This window comes from Canis lupus, chromosome 21, assembly GCF_003254725.2.
Source record: "Canis lupus dingo isolate Sandy chromosome 21, ASM325472v2, whole genome shotgun sequence".
Classification (NCBI taxonomy): Eukaryota; Metazoa; Chordata; class Mammalia; order Carnivora; family Canidae; genus Canis; species Canis lupus.
In genome coordinates, this window is record NC_064263.1 from 26,138,991 (window position 1) to 26,151,063 (window position 12,073).

The window sequence follows — 12,073 nt, forward strand, 5'->3', positions numbered from 1 at the left end:
GGGCGCCCGCTGCGAGGGCCGACTCGGCGGGACCGTGCCTGTAAAGCTCCCGGCCCAGGGCCCGGCATCCCGTGAGCCTCCAAACAGCGGCTATTTTTATTATTAATTAAGGAGCAACGAAGGTGACAGCTGTGTAAACTGTAAAGCGCGGCGCCCGAGCGAACGGGTATTATTAGCGCCCGCCCCCGCCCCAGCTACTCCCTCCAAGACGACAAACTTGAGCCTCGGTGGGCGGGACGCCGGACCCGGAGCTCCCCAGGGCGGGCACGCTCCGACGCCCCGGGCGCCCTTGGCGGGAGGGGGCCCGGGCGCCGGAAAGGGGGCGGGGCCCGAGGAGGGTCTGGCCCGCCCCTTCCCCCCAAAAAAGACCTAGCCCGTGGCGGCGTCTCCCGGGAGCCCGCTTCCTGCCCCGCCCCTCCGCCCCTTGGCTCCTTAAAGGCGCAGGCTCCCAGCCCGGCGCCCGCCGCGCCTACTCCTGGGCCTCTGTCGGCCGATCCCCTTTAACCTGGGAGCGAACTTTCACTTTGCTCGATCGAACCCGTGTCTGGGTCCGTCCCGACAAGCTCCTTCCTCCGTTTCAAATATGCATTGGCTTAACTTGCCTGGAACAGAGCCTGAATGACACGGGATGGGCTCTGTCGGGGCCTTCCAGACTAGATACAGTGGCTAACAGACACCCCCATACAGCCCAGGGTCTCTAGACCCCTCCAGGAGCCCCATAAGCCATCCTCCACAAACCGCCCAACTTCCTCGTCCCTCAGCTTTAGGTGGGAGGGGAGGGGAGAGCCATGAAGGGGGCACCCTGGTGCGGTGGAGGGGGGAGACCTGGACCAGGAGTCTTCACACCTGAGTTCTAGTCCTAGCCTGATCACCCACCTGCCTGGTGTTCTCAGACAGGTACCTGTGCCTCTGGGGGTAACCGTGAGGGAGATGTAGAGACAAAGGCTTCCCCAGGGGGAAAGGGTAAGAGGGAGGAGACCCAGAGATCAACTCAGACCGAGTTCCTGGGGGCGGTGCAAAGACCAGACAGGCATATCTAGCAATCCCTGGAGGGGACAAAGATGCCAGAGGAGAGGCCAGGCTCCTGCCCCAGGAAGCTCCTAAGAGTTTCCAACCTTTTCCCACCCAAGCCCCTCGGACTCAGCAGGGGTAAACCAATTCAAGGCTCTTAAGCATTTCCTCTTCCAGTCCCAGACTGCCCTCCCCAGTGCTCTCTCTTCCTCCTCTGAGGGTCCAAGCCTCAACTCTGTCCCTTCAATCCACATAACCGGCAAATTTTTTTCACCCCCACTGGGAATTCAGAGTCTTCTCTGGACTCCCATCCCCAGCTTTCCCATTGCACAGCCGAGCACAGAGCCAGGCAGACAGCACCTGGCAGAAAGGGGGATATTTGGGAGCAGCATAAGTAACAAAGTTCTGGACCTGGCTCTCATTTGTGGCTATAGGAGCAACAGGATCCCTGAGGATTATTAAGTGCAGGCACTGGACTTACATGCTTTCTAGGCAACAGCTCCTTTGTATTTCACAACCCAGAGGGAAGGAAGGATCATTATCCTTATTTTATTGGGGAGGAAACTAAGCTTTAGAATAGACAGGCAACTGCTTCACTTTGGCATAGGCAGTAGCAGAGCTGAGATTCAAACCCAGGTCTTATTTCTCTGATCTGAAAGAATCCAACAACTGTGGATTCTACCTACTGGAACCAGAATGATTCATCTGACACAGATATGTCTGTCTCTTTATTTGAACTGATTGCCAGAGAAACCCCAAGGCCCACCATGGAGCAGAAACTGGATGACAAAAGGGAAGGATGGATAATAGATGGAGGCTCACTTAGGGTACCCACATTTGTGAGAGCTGAGCTGAACCCAACTTGGTCATCAGAACCCGGGACATGCGGAGTGGACATCTGGGTCGGGCTAGACCCGGCCAAGGAGCCAGAGGTACAGCATGGGGGCCAGGCTGAGCAGGAGATGCTCAATCCCTTGGGGCATAACCCCAGCGTTCCTGGCCCCTGCGTAGAACCTCGCCACCTCCTCATTGGGGTTACCCTGGGCCGGGTCAAACCACATCTGGATGCAGCGGCCACTCCCCCGCCTGTAGTTGGTGGCCTTGTAGGAGTGATCCCAGATGCCCTCACACAGGGCTGCAGGCGTGGGAAAGTAGGCCTCAAATGTGCGGCAGGTGGTCCTAGCTGGACACTTGTTCACTCCTGCAGGGGAGAGAGGGCAGGCACATTCACCCCACCCCCCACCCCGGGCCCAAAGCTCATTTCTGGCCACCCCCAGAAATCCTCACCCAATCCCAGATCCTCAAAGCCCCCCTCCGTCTCCCCACCCCCAAGCCCTCACCTGAGGTCCAGTTCCAGCCCCTGTGCCAGTTGCTCTTGCAGGTGTAGGAGGTGCGGCAGTCCTGCCACCATTGCTCACAGTCCTCTCTGCACAGGGGCACTTGCAGGATGCGCTCCTTGCGCCAGCTCTGGTTCACCTGCGTGGGAGGCCAAGAGGGAGGGCTCCCTTCAGCCAGGGGTGGGGGCAGCCATGGCCTTGCCCAAGCTGGATGGCAGCCTGCTGGGTGGGGGTGAGGGGCAGTCCCGTACCTCCTGGATCCAGGGCCCCAGGTTGGGGGAGCACTCATAGAGACAGTTGTCCTGGATGAAGTGGCGCTTGCAGGCAGGCTCCATCTTGCCGCAGTGGTCCCAGGTGAAGTTATACAGGCGGGAGGTGTCCTTGTGCAGCTCCTGGCTGGTGCTGACGGTGCAGCAGGCCTTCTTCCTCCAGGGAGTGCACTGCGTGGGGGAGACCCGGACTAACTGCCCCCTTCCCCACAACCTTCTGCCACCTCCAGCCTTTTCTGTTTGGTTCTCGTTCTCCTGCCTCAAGTGGGTTATCCCAGGAAAGTTTACTGTGAGGACCCCTCTGTTCTTGATGTCCAGGAACACCCATCTGAGGGGAGACTCAGTCACAACAGGGCTGATCAGGGCTTGAGGGAGCTGGAGAGAAACCCTGTCCTCAGGGGACAATAGCTGTCATTTATGCACCCCTTCACACTTTTTTTTTTTTTAAAGATTTTATTTACTTATTCATGAGAGACACAGAGAGAAAGAGGCAGAGACACAGGCAGAGAGAGAAGCAGGCTCCATGCAGGGAGCCCGATGTGGGACTCGATCCCAGGACTCCAGGATCAGGCCCTGGGCTGAAGCCAGGCCCCAAACCGCTGAGCCATTCAGGGATCCCCCCTTCACATTTTATATAGAAAATTCTTTGATTTATTTATTCATTGAAAAATAATTACTGAGGGGCACCTGGGTGGCTCAGTCAGTTAAGTGTCTGCCTTCAGCTCAGGTCATGGTCTTAGGGTCCTGGGCTGGAGCCCCACATTGGGCTCCCTGCTCAGCGAGGAGCCTCCTTTCCCTCTCCTCTCTGCTCTCCCCGCCACTATCTCTGTCGCTATCTCTGTCTCTCTCTCAAATAAATAAACAAAATCTTTTAAAAATAATAATAATTACTGAGCACCCATTTCTATTCCAGTCACGTTCTAGATGCCGAGAATATGATAGAGAACAAACCAGACAGCAATATGTGTTCATGGAACTTACATCCTATCCTGATCAGTGGGGACACACAGTAAGAAACTAAGAGAAAAAAAAAAGTCTAGTGTCAGGATCTGATCAATTATATGGACAGAATTATAGCAGGGAATAGGAATGTGGAATATGAGATAATCTTTGAAATTTTAACTAAGGTGGTTGTGAAAAGCTTCACCGGGAGGTGACATTTTGAGCAAAGGAAGAAGGGAATGACCTACGTGGTAATGTATGCTGAGTAACTTCTCAGCAAGTAATAGGGTCTGTTTCCCCAGAGGTGAGGCCAGTGCCATGGCAGACCCATAAAAATATTTGCTGAAAGAAGTAAACGAAAGACCTAGTTATGATTTCCCTAAATCTCAACTGAACTCCATCTTACATATAGACACACCATATTTTAGCAAGTGTTTAATATAGATGGGCTTTTTCAGGACTGCAAATACTCTGAAAAAGAAAGGCCTTGCTATGTGCTTTGTTTTACCGGAATTATTCACTGTTATAGAAAATTATGTCATCAGTGGCAACATAGCTTAGCATATTTTACAGCATTTAAGTTGCCAATAGAATACACCTGTTATTGATCTACAGCTGTACAGCTGTAACTGTCCCATTCATAGCGATTTGGTGAACAAAAACAAAAATGCTGTTTGATAGTGATTTCTAACGTAGTCATGCCAGAGAATTAAAATATTGAAATATATTTTATTTTATTATAAGTTACTTCCTTTGTGCTTCTCCTTTGTATTACAGATAGAGAATTATGTTGATATATATATATATATTTTTTTTGATATATATTTTTTAAGGATTTTATTTATTTGAGAGAAAGAGAGCATGAGCAGGGGGCAGAAGACAGAGGGAGAGGGAGAAGCAGACTCCCCACCAGGCAGGGAGCCCATGAGGGACTCAATCCCAGGACCCCGAGATCATGACTTGAGTTGAAGACAGATGCTTAACCAACTGAGCCACCTAGCTGCCCCTCGTGTTATTTTTTTAAGTTAAATATGCAAATAAGTTCTATTGGCTTTGAATTTTATTCCAGGATAGAAAACAGAGTCTAAAGAGTATTTATCATAAAAAGAAGACGTGGAATCTCAATAGAGTTGCAACCGACTGGCATCCACTTTTACAGAATGTGTGAATGTACCGCACCTGTTACCCTGTATCACAGCCCTAAGAGACCTCCTCTACCCTTGACACTCCATGGACTGGCTCACAGTGAAGGTAGGAAGAACCGTCTTCCCCAACAATCTCTCACCCTCCAAACCACTGAGAGTGCCCACCCGAGTCCTCGCCCTACGCCACCACTGGCTGCTTACGTCTCAGCCCTCTGTGTCCTTGGCTTCTCTGGGCCTCAGTTTTCTCATTTGTGTTATGTAGGGGAGAATGTTGTCTCCTACCTCAAAGGACCGACAAAGGGAATATGAAATCATGTGCAGTAAACACAACACCTGATAAGTACTCAACAGTGATTAGATCATATCATCACAGCCATGGAATTCTCTGAGGAGGCCACCTCTAAAACCACCTCCACCCATACACGCCACCTTACCTTCATCTGCTCCCATAGCAATAACCTGGGATGTGGGGGTTTCTGAGCAGTTGGTCCTTCCCCTACCACCCTGACTTGTTCCCACGTTAGAACCGCCCCCCTCCTCAACTTGAACCACCCTTCTGCCTCACCTGGGCATGCAGTTTATCCTCTGGGCCTGGCTTTGCCTTGTGGTGCTTGGCATCCATGCAGACGTTGAGCAGGTCTGTCCTGACCCGGGCCCTGCACGTGGGGGCTGTCCAGGCCAACAGCAGCACAAGCGCTATCAGTCTCCAGGCCATGTCTTTCTGTCCCTGCAAGCGGAGGTCAGGGAGGTCAGGGCCTGAGCCAAGAGAGCCTCATGCAGGGCTCCCCTCAGCCCTCTGTGTCCAGTGAAGGATGGGGTCAGACCCTGTTCCTTCAGTGCTGGGCTGCCGAGGCTCCCCAAACCTGAAGAAGAGAAGCTTGGCAAAAGGGGGCTTTCTCATCCCAGGCTTGCCAGGCTCATTCATCCACCTGGGATGAGTGGATCAACCCTGGGAGAGTTTTCCTAAATTGGAGGACATGTCTTTGTGCCCTCATCTTCTCTCAAATTTACTTAAGAAAGGTAATTAAAGGGGATCCCTGGGTGGCTCATCAGTTTAGCACCTGCCTTGGGCCCAGGGCATGATCCTGGAGACCTGGGATCAAGTCCCACATCAGGCTCCCAGCATGGAGCCTGCTTCTCCCTCTGCCTGTGTCTCTGCCTCTCTCTCTCTCTCTCTGTCTCTCTCTGTCTCTCATGAGTAAATAAATTTAAAAATCTTTAAAAAAAAGAAAAAAAGAAAGGTAATTAAATAGTTCAGAACCATGCCCTGCTCCCCTGAAAAGGGCCAGGGACACACAGTGCCCTCACGCCATGTCCAGCAAGTGCTCTCCATTACACCCTGGCTCACCTGGGTTCCCATGCCAGTTTGGAAACCAGCAAGCTGGGGGAAGGCAGTGACCCAGCTCTGCTGAGTTCTCCCAATCAGCCCTGGGGTCAAGGGGTGTAACACACAGGTGGCATTTGGTTAAATAATGCAGAAATAGAAAGAGTAGTGGCTTCTGACTTTTGCTTCCTCAGACTTTTTCCTTCTCTGTTCTCTAAAGCCATTTCCTTCCTCCACCTTGTCATAATACTGGTCTCCTTGGCTCTTTCTAGACTAATGCACCAGATCCCTATCCTACCCTTCAGAAAACAAGGGCAGTGATCCCTGAACACTAGATACAATATGAAAGTACCCATGGGGGTGCCGGGGTGGCTCATTCGGTTAAGTGCCCGACTCTAGATTTCAGCTCAGGTCATGATCTCTGGGTTGTGAGATCAAGCCCCATGTAGGCTTCTGCACTGGGCATGAAGTCTACTTAAGAGTCTCCCTCCAAAAAATTTTAAAAAAAGAGTCTTCTTCTCCCCCTCCCTCTGCTCCTCCCTGCCCCCCTCCCCCAACCCTGTCTCTCTCTCTCTCCCTCTCCCCCCACCAAAAAATCAGTCAATGAATTAATTATATAAAATAAAAGCACCCCATGCGGAACAGCCAACTAGACAAGTGCTTAGAGTCCTGGGAGTCACCCAACAAAAGTGACAGCCCACTTCTCTCTTCCTGACTGACCCTTGCCCATCCCCCACCCCCACTTCCATCTGTTAAAGATCTGTTTTTTTGGACTGTTGCTGAAGTACTTGAATAGATAACACAGAATGCTTCCTCTCTCTCACCAACCCCACATCCCCACAAAGCCCTGGCCAAGGGTCCTTCCAAAACCTTAATGGAATTCATTTCCCTTGGCTCTCTGTTTGGGATCAGGTCTTCCCTCCTCCCGGGTTCTTCTTCCCCTTAAAGTCACCTTCCCCGCAGGAGCTGGAGTGATTCTTTCTTTCTCTTTCTTTCTTTCTTTCTTTCTTTTGTTAAATTTTGTTTATTTATTCGGGAGAGAGAGGAGAGAAAGCGGCAGGCGGGCGGTGGAGCAGGAGGAGAAAAACGCAGGAGGGAGAAGCAGACTCCTCGCTGAGCAGGGAGCCGGAAGCGGATGCGGGGCTCCTTCTCACAACCCTGGGATCAGGACCTGAGCCAAAGGCAGATGCTTAATGGACTGAATCACTCAGGTGCCCCCCACCGCCGCTCCCCCACCCCCATCCAGAGCGATCTTTCTAGAGAAAGATCTGCTCCTCCCCTACCCAGTGTCCCTGTCACCCTTCCCTCCTTAGGGCATCTTGCCTGAGCCTCCTTTGCGGCTGGGAGCACACACAGCTGTGTCTGGACTGGCCTCTTTTCAGCCTGGCGATGGCTACAGGCCTTGGACTTTCCCCAATGGTCTCTGAACTCAGCCAGGCTAGACTGACTGTAAGGGCTCTGATTACCACAGAGTGTGATTTCTGCTTTCTGCTCTGGTCTTCCTTGTTTTCCAGACCCCACCCATTCAAGGCTCCCTTAGCCCGTCCCTGTACTCACTCCTGGCCTCATTCATCTCTTTATTAATTTCTTCATTACGGGATCATAGCTTCAACATTCATCAACTCCTAGAGAAGTTCATCTTTAAGGGGGAATCTGAATTTTTGAGGCATCCCAAGTCGTTGTTAGGATGAAGCTAGCTTGAGGGGCATGAGGTGCAGTAGGAGGAGAACCCAGGCTTTAGGGTCAGGCCATGGGTCCCAATGACAGCACCGTCCCTCATACCATCTTAGAAAATGTCACTGAGCCTTTCTGAGCTTTAATTTGCTCACCAGAGGGTTGTTGAGAAGTATATATGGAAAAGCCTGGCAGGGCAGCCCCGGTGGCTCAGCGGTTTAGCACCACCTGCAGCCCGGGGTGTGATCCTGGGGACCCTGGATTAAGTCCCACATCAGGCTCCCCGCGTGAAGCCTGCTTCTCCCTCTGCCTGTCTCTGCCTCTCTCTCTCCTCTCTGTGTATTCTCATGAATAAATAAATAAACTCTTTAAAAAAAAAAAAAAAAAAAAAAAGGAGGGCAGCCCCGGTGGCTCAGAGGTTTAGCGCCACCTTCAGCCAGGGGCGTGATCCTGGAGACCCAGGATCGAGTCCCACATCAGGCTTCCTGCGTGGAGCCTGCTTCTCCCTCTGCCTGTGTCTCTGCCTCTTTCTCTCTCTGTGTGTCTCTCATCAATCAATAATAAAATCTTAAAAAAAAAAAAAAAAGGAAAAGCCTGGCAGTAGGCTCAAATGATAGCTGTCAGGCTAATTTTTGAGTAACCAGGTAGACACAGTTAGAGGTTGAAGTACAGAAGTCAAGGTTCACAGAGAAAAATTGTCTCAAATCTGATAAATTATGTAATATCTCACCACCTCACATTTCTGGAAACATAAATAAGCATTTTTTGATAGCCTTTTAAAAAATTGTGGAGAAGCATACATTATATAAAACTTACCATCTTGAATGGATAAAGAAGATGTGGTCTATGTATACAATGGAATATTACTCAGCCATTAGAAATGACAAATACCTACCATTTGCTTCGACGTGGATGGAACTGGAGGGTATTATGCTGAGTGAAATAAGTCAATCAGAGAAGGACAAACATTATATGGTCTCATTCATTTGGGGAATATAAAAAATAGTGAAAGGGAATAAAGGGGAAAGAAGAAAAAATGAGTGGGAAATATCAGAAAGGGAGACAGAGCATGAAGACTCCTAACTCTTGGAAACGAACTAGGAGTGGTGGAAGGTGAGGAGGGCTGGGGGTGGGGGTGAATGGATGACGGGCACTGAGGGGGGCACTTGACGGGATGAGCACTGGGTGTTATTCTATATGTTGGCAAATTGAACACCAATAAAAAATAAATTTATAAAAAAAACTTACCATCTTAATTATTTTTAAGTGTACAGTTCAGTAATGTTAAGTGTATTTATGTTGTGCAATCAATCTCCAGAGCCTTTGCATCTTGTAAAACTGATACCCTATTCTCATTAAGCCACAAGATACCATTTCCTCCTCTCCCTGGTCCCTGGCAACCATCATTCAACTTTCTGTCTGTATAAATGGACCACTCTAGATATTTCATATAAGTGGGAATCACACCGTATTTGTCTTTTTGTCACTCGCTTATTTCACTTAGCATAATGTCCTCAAGGTTCATCCATGTGCCAGAACTTCATTTCTTTTTAATAACTGAGTAATATTTCATTATATGCATGTGCTACATTTTGTTTATCCATTCATCCACTGATAGATCCTGGGTTGCTTCCACTTCTTGGCTATTGTGAAGAATGCTATTATAAACACAGGTGTACAATTCTCTTTCGAGGACGCTGCCTTCAATTCTTTTGAGTATATATTCAGATGTGGAATAGCTGAATCATATGGTAATTCTATTTTTGAGGAATTGCCATCATATTTGCCGTAATAATTACACAAGTTTACATTCCCACCAACAGTGTACAAGGGTTCCAATTTCTTCACATCCTCACCAACCCTTGTTATTTCCTGTTGGCTTTTTGTTTTTTAATAAAAGCCATCCTAGTGGGTGTCAGGTGATATCTCATTGTGGTTTTGATTTGCATTTCCCTGATGATGGGTGAGCTGAGTATCTTCTCATAGTCTTGTTGATTATTTGTAGACCTATGGAGAAATGTCTATTCAAGTTGTTTGCCATTTTTAAATTGTATTATACATCTTATTATTGTGGGAGCTCTCTAGTTCTCTCTGTATTCTGGACTAACCTCTTGTCGGATGTATGAGTTGCAAATTATTTCTCCCATTCTCTAGGCTGCCTTTTCACTCTGTTAACTGTCTTTGGGTGCACAGTTTCCATTTTGATGCTGCCCAGTTTATCTATTTTTTTCTTTTGTTGCCTTGCCTTGGCCGTCATATCCAGGAAATCATTGCCTCATACAATGTCATGAAACTCTTCCCCTGTTTTTTAAAGGAGTTCTATAGTTTTAGCTTTTACGTTTGGGTCTTTAATCCATTTTTAGTTAATTTTTATGTAAGGCATAAAACGAGGCCCCAACTTTATTATTTGCAAGTGACTATCCAGTTGTAACCCAGCCCCATATATTGAAAAGACTATTCTTTTCCCCCAATGAACTGTCTTGGCACAATTCAATTTGTCAAAACTCTGGATTCTCAGTTCTAATTCATTGACCTACATATCTTCCTTTATGCTACTGTCACACTGTATTGATTGTTGTAGCTTTGTAATAGGTTTTGAAACCAAAATGTGAGAGTCCTCTAATTTTGTTCTTTTTTTAAAAAAGATTTTATTTATTTATTCATGAGAGACATAGAGAGAGAGCAGTGACACAGGCAGAGGGAGAAACAGGTTTCATTCGGGGAGCTGGATGTGGGACTCATCCCGGGATCCCAAGATCAGGCCTTGGGCTGAAGGCGGAGCTAAACCCGCTGAGCCACCCAGGCTGCCCAATTTTGTTCTTTTTCAAGACCATAATGGTCTTCTTGTGTGTCCATATGGATTTTAGGATCAGATTGTCAAAAAAGCCAGCTGGGATTTTAGATAAGGATTGAATTGAATCTGTAGATCAGTTTGGGAGTAATACCCTCTTAAGAGTATTAAGTCTCCTGATTGATGAACATGGGATGTCTTTCCATTTAGTTAGGTCTTAAAGTTCTTTAAAACATGTTTTACAGGGATCCCTGGGTGGCGCAGCGGTTTGGCACCTGCCTTTGGCCCAGGGCGCAATCCTGGAGACCCGGGATTGAATCCCATGTCAGGCTCCCGGTGCATGGAGCCTGTTTCTCCCTCTGCCTGTGTCTCTGCCTCTCTCTCTGTGTGTGACTATCATAAATAAATAGAAAAATAAAAAAACATGTTTTACAGTTTTCAGTATACAAGTCTTTTACTTTGTTAAATTCACTTCTGTGTATCTTATTTCTTATGCTACTGTGAATGGAATTATATTCTTAAATTCATTTTTATTTTGTTCATTGCTAGTGTATAGAAATACAGCTGATTTTTGTATATTGATCTAGTATCCTACAAACTTGCTAAACTCACTTATTAGTAATAACAATGTTTTGTGGATTCCTTAGGATTTTCTACATACAGTATCATATCATCTATGACTATAAAGTTTTACTGCTTCCTGGAGAACCACTAACTAAATGAACAGCCTTTGAGGGGCCCCTCTGGGATCCCTCTCACGCCAGGGCTTTTGCTGGAGCTTCTCCCTACAGCCACTATGCAGCTTTTTAACCAACTGTGGACCAAATGGAAACAAACAAACAAACAAACAAAAAAAACTTTTTGCAGCAGGGGAAGAAGGGAAGGAAGGAATGAAGGAATGAAGGAAGGAAGGGAGAAAGAGAGAAGGAGGGAGGAAGAGAAGAAACAATAGTTTTATTTCTTGCTTTCCAATCTGGATGCCTTTATTCTTTTTTATTGACTAAAACTTTTTAGTCTTAACTACAACTTTTTAAAAAGTAATCTCTATGTCTAAAGTTGAGTTCAAACTCTCACCCCAAAATCAGGAGTTGCAAGCTCCACAGACTGAGTCAGCCAGGCGCCCCCTAGCTACAACTTTTATACAATGTTGAATAGACATGATGCGCATGGATATACTTGTTTGTTACTGATATTAGAGGGAAAGCCTTTTGGCACTGACTATGATGTTTTCTGTGAGTTTTTCATAGATGTCCTTTATCAGGTTGTGGGAATTCCCTTCTATTCTTAGTTCTGTGTTGGGTTTTGTTTTGAATCATGAAAGGATTTTGGATTTTGTCAAATGATGTTTCAACTTAGGCCATCATGTGGGTTTTGTCCTCTATTCTAGTAATAGGATATTTTAAATCAATTGATATTTGGATATTAAACCAACTTGCATTCTGGGATTAATCCTACTTGGTCAGGATGTATAATCCATTTTATAATGGGCTGGATTTGGTTTGCTAGTATTTTGTTGAGAAGATTTACATTTTTATCCACAAGGGATATTGCTCTGTAGTTTTCTTGTGATGTCTTTCTCT

The 12,073-nt window shown here is 47.3% G+C and overlaps 1 protein-coding gene across 3 annotated transcripts; it reads right to left on the bottom strand.

Annotated features, from left to right (window-relative positions):
• Positions 1-1,726: 1,726 nt before the first annotated feature.
• Positions 1,727-7,513, bottom strand: FOLR2 (folate receptor beta). Of its 3 annotated transcripts, none has more exons than XM_025459146.3 (5): positions 7,352-7,513; positions 5,270-5,431; positions 2,600-2,788; positions 2,352-2,487; positions 1,727-2,212 (listed from the first exon to the last, which is right to left on the bottom strand). In XM_025459146.3, the coding sequence occupies exons 2-5, from the start codon at positions 5,417-5,419 to the stop codon at positions 1,920-1,922; spliced, it is 768 nt and encodes a 255-aa protein (XP_025314931.1). In that variant the 5' UTR covers positions 5,420-5,431; positions 7,352-7,513; the 3' UTR covers positions 1,727-1,919. The 3 variants fall into 3 exon arrangements, with proteins under 3 accessions (XP_025314931.1, XP_025314932.1, XP_025314930.1); XM_025459147.3 differs by lacking the exon at positions 7,352-7,513 and adding an exon at positions 6,981-7,174; XM_025459145.3 differs by lacking the exon at positions 7,352-7,513 and adding an exon at positions 6,053-6,079.
• Between the last annotated feature and the right edge of the window lie 4,560 nt (positions 7,514-12,073).

What these genes read in the sequence shown, in the direction of transcription:
- FOLR2 (XM_025459145.3), bottom strand. An exon ending in TGGGGCCCTGGATCCAGGAG is followed by an intron (nt 2,488 to 2,599) that starts GTACGGGACTGC and finishes CCTCCCACGCAG; the next exon opens with GTGAACCAGAGCTGGCGCAA. An exon ending in GGGCTGGAACTGGACCTCAG is followed by an intron (nt 2,213 to 2,351) that starts GTGAGGGCTTGG and finishes TCTCCCCTGCAG; the next exon opens with GAGTGAACAAGTGTCCAGCT.